Raw genomic sequence first — 8,613 nt, 5'->3', positions numbered from 1 at the left:
TATTTTTCATAGTCAGTCTGTAGTTCACTGAGTGAGTCTGTAATTCACTTCATCCAGTTATTATATATTACGAATGGGGTCCCTTCAGTTCAGGATGCATCAGGACTTCCTACCTGTTACGTAAGTAGTTCCCTATATATAGTATTATATTCAATTGCTTCCCTGATTTGAGAACGAACCCAGACAAGAATAAGGATCACGTACGTATAAGGGTTAGATTCACACATTTTAGAGATCACATTTTCAAAAAGCGCAGGTACTATTTCCCCTGCACTATGGTTTACTACCAGATGCAGTTTAATGTGAGAAAATAATGTGTCTGTAAATGTGCTTTTAAATCAACACTTGTGTCAGACAAACAAAGAGTAGCAGCTTCCTCTTTTTTTTCTGCTGGTAGTATGGTAGTATTATTGCTCATATACTGCACTACCTGTATATATTGTTCACACTGCACTTTTCTGCTTTTTTGCACTTCTGGTTAGACGCTAACTGCATTTCGTTGTCTCTGTACTTGTACTCTGCACAATGACAATAAAGTTGAATCTAATCTAATCTAATCTAATCTAATCAGTGAAACCTGTGGGGTGTATTCTGTGGTGGAAGTCTAGGATTTACCACTCTGTACTTCAGCTCTTCGGAGGTAAGAATCAAGAAACAAGTCCTGAGTAGCCACAATATCTGAGTCCGGTATTTATTGCTTGCAAACAAGAGACAAGAGCATAACAGCAGCCCAGTGTAGATCCGGGGGTCCGTTCAGCACAAGTCTGAAGAGACGATTATCAGGGTTGTCTTTTATACAGTTTAAACATAATGGTCGGCTGATGGGCTTGTGCTTACGTGAGAGAGGGCGGGAGAGAATGAACAATGGGGAGACTTCTTACTGATCAATCGGCGTTCAACATTTCACACATATCGGCAAGATATGTCTGTTCCCCCATTACTGCGCTCCCTCACCACTCCCTCCGAAACCACCGCTGTTCATATGGTAAATTATACAGTGCTTCTCAGAACAATGGCTATAGAACTTTAGAGGTGTGGCAAGAGAAAATGTAATCACAGTATTTACACAAGTTGTATCAGTCATATGAAATTGTATAACCTGAAAACAGTTCTATCAATGTATTTTCCATAACAATTCTTTTGGCTATTTGGCTTTGGCTTGGTTACATTTGATATATAGCCCATTTAACTTACATCTTACATGAATTGCATTAATGCTTTGTGTGATGATCTTTTTTTAAAGTTCTTGATTTGTACACTGAGGAGCAAATCAACTCAATGAAAGGAATCTATGATATGTGAAGGGTATTACAGTGCGATTGTTAATCTTTTTGGAGTGACTGGAGAATGGTATCCACAGCATGTATGGTGAGTTGATATTGTGTTTATTTCTTAAACTGATATAGTCCACAACTTGATAATAAGAAAATCTATTCACAATGGGTAATTCATCTTTGATTGCTTAATGAAGTTTTAACACATATTGTACTTCACAGTCTAGCCTAATAATAATGTCAGATGTGTTTGATTTGACACAAGATACATTTTAATTACTGATGTGCAATGCAAGGCAAAGACATAAATATGAATTTGGGGAATAGGCTACAGGTTCAAAAGTCTGTCTGCTTTTGAAATAAGTTATGATGTCAAATGACCCCTGTTTAATATGAGGTAAAGATTAAGAGTACCTTTTCTTGTCTCAGGTTGGTTCCGCAAACTCTTGGTGAAATCACAAAGAGAGTCCCCACAGTGCAACTCATCACCACATGTCCAGGTACCCTCCATGTACCCTTCTGTCAACAGCGCATCATCATCAGCTCCCACTTCCACTCATAGCCCACCATTACAACCCCTTGCTCTGAGCTCATCTGTTCGTTGGAGCCGCCAATATGATGTGTGTGTGTGCCACAGCTCGGAGGACATCGAAATAGCCATACGTCTGGCCTCCTACCTAGAAACCACGTTCTGTGGCCTACGCTGTTTCCTGGGGCAACGAGATTCCATCCCAGGTGGTGCCATTCCCACTGAGCTATGCCAGGCTGTGCAGAGCAGCCACTGTTGGGCCCTTCTTATCACCCCCAACTTCCTGTTGGATGACTGGTGCCAGTACATGATGCACCAGGCACTGGCTGAGGGGCCCATGTCCAATCGCATCATTCCCCTGCTCCTGAACCTGTCCACTTCTCAGTATCCACAAGAGCTGCGCTTCTTCTACTACATTGAGTTGAACAGGAATCCAGAGCGAGGTTACACACAGGTGTACAAGGCAGTGTTGAATTGTGAGTACTAGAAATCTATCATAACTATGGAAACCTCTTTAGCTACATTTGTTTGCTGAGTTTGTGTTGTGTGGTCGGCACCGAATCATCTAATGTCTACAAAAACACTAAATACAAATGACCCAGAATAACCCCTTTCTGTTTCCCTTTGCAGACTTGGATGACATGGTTCAAAAAGCAAATAAAGTTGATTGCAACATTGACAGTCCTATCAGCGGATTCAAAGGGGCATGCTGTTCACAAGAAAACAAACTGCTCTTAAGCTCGGAGCCTTCTGAGTCTTTGCTTTCACTAAAAGGGATAGAGAAGAGAGATGCTCCATATTAGGGCTCTTGTAAGTCACAAAATAGCTAAAATAATAAGGGGACAGAGGGGAATGACTGACCTGACATAACCACAATGTGTCATATGTATTGGAGTTACTGTCCTTATCAATAGATGATGTAAATATTGATTTTGAAGCCATGATTTTGTATAGACTTAGACTTAGTTTAGATCTATCTTAGATTAGTCCAGTGAAGTTTGATTGATGGTGAGCTATAGCATGCTGTGTGCGATAGAAGTGTCATAAAAGTTGATAATGTATGAATGCTGTAAATATTGCTTTTGAAATTGGGTTCCTGTAGTACTTTTACTTCTATCTTTTTTACTAAAGGGAGTACCAACCTACCTTGACTGGGTTTTCACTGGGATGCAGGATGGAAATGATCACGCTACAAGGACATGCCATTAGAACATAACATTCCTTTATAACCACCAATGCTCTTCAAATGCATCATCACGGTGGATTATTAACCTCCCCATATCTCAAATCTGCCAGCCTCAGGAGGAATAACAGAGGATGGAATAAGTGCTTGTATGTACTGCATTTGATATTACAATATGTAATGATAACCACCACTAGGTGGTGTATGTCTGCTACATAGTATCTGATGAACAGTATTATGAAATAATGAATGAATGAATGGTATCTATACATAATGAACAGACAAGAGCCAAAATCTAAAAGTTGGACTGCTCAGTTGCCACATTTGTGTGTGATATGTTTTATCCATGTATTTATGTATGAATACATGTGTATTGTATGTATTGTTAAGACCCATGTATTTCAGTGATATATTTTATGTGGGATCACAAAAGAAAATAAAGGAAAATAATCTTAGCATCAGGATTTGTCATCACCAACCACACATATTCATACCAATGATCAATAGTTATCGGACCAATTGACACACATTCAAATAGATTTCCCATGTCATTTTATTCTCCACTAAGGTACCATATTGTTTTATTTGGGTTGAGAAAATGATTTGTGTAAGTTTCCATTGGCTTCCTTTCTTGCTCTGGTAATTAGTGTTCTTGAACAGATTATTTTTTACTTACTGAGCTTTAGTTTGACAGTGTAGCAAAAATTGGATATGACGCCTCAAATCACCTTTGATATTATTAAATGTTGTTGGCAATGGCAGTCACCTGGTAATCAACTGTGGCAAACAGGACTGCTTAAGATTTTGGGGCACCCAATAGAGTCATTTTATTGAATAAGTAAGGGCACAAGATTCTTCTTTGCATGACATTTCTTCAAGGCATCTGTAAATCTTGATTTTAGAGTGCCTTTGTGGGTCATAGGCAAAGTTATACTTTGCAAATATATTTCTGCTGTGAAAACATTCGGCATTCCCTTTTTAATGATGCAATCTCTGTAATGGATTAAAGCAGATTAACAGGCATTTGAAATTAAGCTCTCTGTAAAAAGGCCCTCCACAATGGTCCCCTTTGTGTTTTTTGGACCAAGCCAACTTTGTGGCACAAATGAAAATCGTGACTAATCTTTGAAAGGCACAGATGCTCTAAGAAGCTTTTGTTGCCACCATAACATTTCTAGGATGAAGCAACGCTGCCGATATTACATGACAATGAAGAGGAGCTCTGAAAACTCACTTCCCACAGAAAAGACAGTTCTCCAGTTTACTCTTATCTCACTAAGGCCATGCAAACATGATTAATTGTTTAACTGATTTCATTTTTAGGAAAGTGAGGTGAGCTAGCAAAAACAAATATAAATAAAAAAAACTATCAAAGTGTATCGAGGGTATGAATATCCAGCTAAAATGGATAAACATGAAAGGTATGAGAACTATTCTGCTACATTTCAGTCTGATTTATTAAATACATTAACACAAACACAATGAATGTAGGGTCCCTAGCAAGATCTTAGCTTAAGTTGTTGTTGGTTTGGTTATGGAAAGGTGAGGGAGTTGTAATTACCTCATTATGCTATTTATAAGTCATATTTATCAAAATCCAGGTGTAGGCCTATACAAGCTTTCATGAAAATGCTGCTATTTAAATATTGGCCATATTTGACCTGAAACCTATAAAGCACATTCAGTTGTAGCCTAATGACACACATATTGCTTTCCTAAAATACAGCACTGCCCCTTTAAGACATCAGTCAGACCTCAGCCAGTGGCCATGTTTGAGTGGATCAATTTTGAGCAGTTGCCAGCAGCCATACCTGTTGAATAATGGGGATAACATCTGTCCGACTTGCTAAAACATTTCAGCTGCTTGAGATTTACAAGGTGGGGCATTCACTGATGGGGTGTAGGTGTCAGATCTCGCAGAGAAGATGTGGCAAAACGCAAGCTAACAGAAAGGTCAGGTCAGATAAAGCAACTTTTTCAAATCAATATTTAATTATTCAACTAAATTAGTTGTTTTTTCTGTCTGTTAGGGCTACAAGCAAACATGTACCAATGCCAACATTATGTAGCCTGTAACCTTGTTGATTTTCTAGTTTGAAAAGCCTGGGGAAATCCTTTGCAGAAAGTAGCTACAAAGGGGTGGAAACCTGTTTGAAATGAGTGATGCCTTGCAACATACCAATGTCATACCAATCAAATACATTGCTTGGGCGAGTTTTATCCTTCAGGTTTCTTCCATTTTCTACAATGTTGCAAGTGAGCATAAGCAACAACTCTCTGAAAAATAGTCCTACGTGGTCAGAGAAGACGACACGCGTAACAACAAATAACCATTCTACGGGCATGTGGGGGAGGGTTCTTGGAATGTAACATCCAATGAAATTGCAAGCACATTCTCCCATCACTCCATCCAGTTCAGTCCAAGCCAGATCAGCTAATCAAACATTTTCCAGACCTCCAAAGGAGGTGTGAGAACATCACAGCCTGTGATGTTATGCTATATTGGTCTCACAAATACCTTTGTAAGTCTTACAATGCCAACTTTTCCCAGTATTATTACATGTCAGTGTGGGTAATTGACGCATACTACTACAGTATTGGTATACATGGCTATGTAATGGCTACCTTCTGACAAGGTTGCTGCTACCAAAAGGAGTAGGTTGATATATGTGTGGCTGTGTTTGCTGGGCTTTATTAAGGGAGACACTTTTCGTGACCAATATTGAATGTTTTCTTGAAATTTGTACCTGAATCAGGAAAAGCCCTATATGTTCCAATGCGTAGACTGTGGTAGGATGAACATCATTATGGTATTTGAGAGTTGAGAATCTATAGTTTGCACATATATGTTCAGTTGATGGTTGTGTTATGTGGTGATTATTCAAAGAGAATTCATAGAGTTGTATTGACGATTTCAATAGCCCTCATGTTGTCACCGCCATGTTTTCAAGCTGTATAGTCAGAATTGCACTTCATTGTCCAACTTGAGACTGCACAGATAGTTGAAGTCAGAAGTTTACATACACTTAGGTTGAAGTCATTAAAACTAATTTTTTAACCACTCCACAGATTTCATGTTAACAAACTATAGTTTTGGCAAGTGGGTTAGGTCTACTTTGTGCATGACACAAGTAATTTTTCCAACAATTGTTTACAGACAGATTATTTCACTGATAATTCACTATATCACAATTCCAGTGGGCCAGAAGCATACACAAAGTTGACTGTGCCTTTAAACAGCTTGGAAAATTCCAGAAAATTATGTCATGGCTTTAGAAGCTTCTGGCTAATTGACATTATTTGATTTAAATGGAGGTGTACCTGTGGATGTATTTTAAGGCCTACCTTCAAACTCAGTGCCTCTTTGCTTGACATGAGGGAAAAATCAAAAGAAATCAGCCAAGACCTCATCCTTGGGAGCCATTTCTAAACGCCTGAAGGTACCATGTTCATCTGTATAAACAATAGTATAAAAAGTATAAACACCATGGGACCACACAGCCGTCATACCGCTCAGGAAGGAGACGCTTTCTGTCTCCTAGAGATGAACGTACTTTGGCGAGAAAACTGCAAATCAATCCCAGAACAACAGCAAAGGACCTTGTGATGATGCTGGAGGAAACAGGTACAAAAGTATCTATATCCACAGTAAAACGAGTCCTATATCGACATATCCTGAAAGGCCGCTCAACAAGGAAGAAGCCAATGCTCCAAAACTGCCATAAAAAAACAGACTACGGTTTGCTACTGCACATTGGGACAAAGATCTTACTTTTTGGAGAAATGTCCTCTGGTCTGATGAAACAAAAATTGAATTGTTTGGCCATAATGACCATTGTTATGTTTGGAGGAAAAAGGCAGAGGCTTGGAAGCCGAAGAACACCATCCCAACCGTGAAGCATGGGAGTGGCAGCATCATGTTGTGGGGGTGCTTTGCTGCAGGAGGGACTGGTGTACTTAACAAAATAGATGGCATCATGAGGAAGGAAAATTATGTGGATATATTGAAGCAACAACCCAAGACATCAGCCAGGAAGTTAAAGCTTGGTCGCAAATGTGTCTTCCAAATGGACAATGACCCCAAGCATACTTCCAAAGTTGTGACAAAATGGCTTAACCCTTGTGTGGTCTTCGGGTCAAATTGACCCGTTTTAAATTTTTACTTGAAGAAAAAATATACAAGGAAACTTTTTTTCAACCTGAAACTCCATGGCCTTGGCTTATTTACTGTGAAGAACATGTCAAAGAAAAAAAAATCATTGAGTGCACATGCTACACCCCCCCTACACATTTATGTCCTTCACAAGGTGTTCGGGTCAATTTGACCCGCATATACACAGAGACACACAGACTCACAGAAACATGCACACACACACTCACACACACATACATACAAACACATCGTACAGCCCGGGACAGGAACTTCTCAAAAGAAAGCTGACAATGGGTGGAACAGTCAGAAAAAATAAGACAGAGCTCCCACCTCAGCTTCTAACTGTAAAGAACAGGCCAGTCCATTCCTCCCACTTTGTGTTTACGGCCAACATGGCCCTGGTATCCTACATACCCAAAAAGGGCAAAAATGTGATGCTTATGAGCACTGGTGACACCGCACATACAGAGGAGACAACATGTGCCCAGGAACCCAGCTTCTCTAGCCATAGTGAGGAGGGTGGAGGACGCTCCTGCTGTCCCACCTGCACGACCCACACAACCACAACCTCCAGTGCCTGAAGTAAGTGTCCTGTTGTTGTTGTTGTTTATGTGTACATGTATCTGTGTGTGTGTGTGTGTGTGTGTGTATGTTTCTGAGTATCTCTGTATGTATGTGGGTCAAATTGAAATTGACTATTAGAAGATGTGGTGGGAAAAAAATCCTTAACTAATAAAGTATTTTCATTATTCTAGATTGCAGCTGGTGGCAACAAGAGGAAGCACAGCGAGGTGTGTGAACCCTCAAAGGACTCAAAGACACAAACCACATGCAGAAACTGCTAAAAGTACATCTGTAGTACACATACTCTCAAATTGTAAGATGTATTTTTCAGTGTACTGTATTTCATTGACAGTGAATAAAGCAGTGTACATTTCGTTCATGTTTTGTGTTTCTATTTATTGTAAATCATCTCAAATAATTTTTGAGACATTTTTGAGAGATGTATTTCATATCCAGTGACTAAATCGATCTAAGTTTGGTTCTCGTGTTTCTATTGTCGTTCATCACCTGTATTTGCTTTTCACAGCTTTGATTATAATAAGATAAAGATGAAAATCAAATGAGAATATCTCCTCAAAAATAATAAACATCAATGAAAACATTGTTTCATTTCAACTTTTCAGAGATAAGCATTCCACCCAAGTCCTTATTATAGCAGATTTTTTACATAAATTATAACTTTATCACAAAAAACGAATTACACTTCGTATTGTCTTCACTTTTTGGACCCTTTGGAAGTCTTCGGGTCAAATTGACCCAGGACATTATTGGGGCTTTAAAAGCAATACAAAAATACAAATTTCCATTCAAAACTCTTTAACATATATTGTCTTTATCTCAATTCCAAACAATATAGATAACATGTATGATTAATATTTGCAATTAATCTCTGCTAGATCATATTTAACAG

The 8,613-nt window shown here is 38.9% G+C and overlaps 1 protein-coding gene across 3 annotated transcripts; it reads left to right on the top strand.

Moving 5' to 3' along the window:
• On the top strand, positions 1 to 3,435 carry tirap (toll-interleukin 1 receptor (TIR) domain containing adaptor protein). 3 transcript variants are annotated; one of them, XM_083695186.1, is made up of 6 exons: positions 1 to 120; positions 572 to 640; positions 1,244 to 1,368; positions 1,704 to 2,279; positions 2,434 to 2,613; positions 2,935 to 3,435. In XM_083695186.1, exons 3-5 carry the CDS (start codon positions 1,362 to 1,364, stop codon positions 2,604 to 2,606), a joined length of 756 nt encoding a protein of 251 aa, XP_083551312.1. In that variant the 5' UTR covers positions 1 to 120; positions 572 to 640; positions 1,244 to 1,361; the 3' UTR covers positions 2,607 to 2,613; positions 2,935 to 3,435. The 3 variants fall into 3 exon arrangements, with proteins under 3 accessions (XP_083551312.1, XP_083551314.1, XP_083551313.1); XM_083695188.1 differs by having other exon boundaries at positions 9 to 1,368; positions 1,704 to 1,774; positions 1,912 to 2,279; XM_083695187.1 differs by having other exon boundaries at positions 9 to 1,774; positions 1,912 to 2,279.
• The last annotated feature ends 5,178 nt before the right edge of the window (positions 3,436 to 8,613 follow it).

The sequence above is a fragment of the Argentina silus genome (genome assembly GCF_951799395.1).
Source record: "Argentina silus genome assembly, chromosome: X".
Taxonomy (NCBI): domain Eukaryota; kingdom Metazoa; phylum Chordata; class Actinopteri; order Argentiniformes; family Argentinidae; genus Argentina; species Argentina silus.
This window is presented reverse-complemented; position numbering and strand designations above follow the sequence as displayed.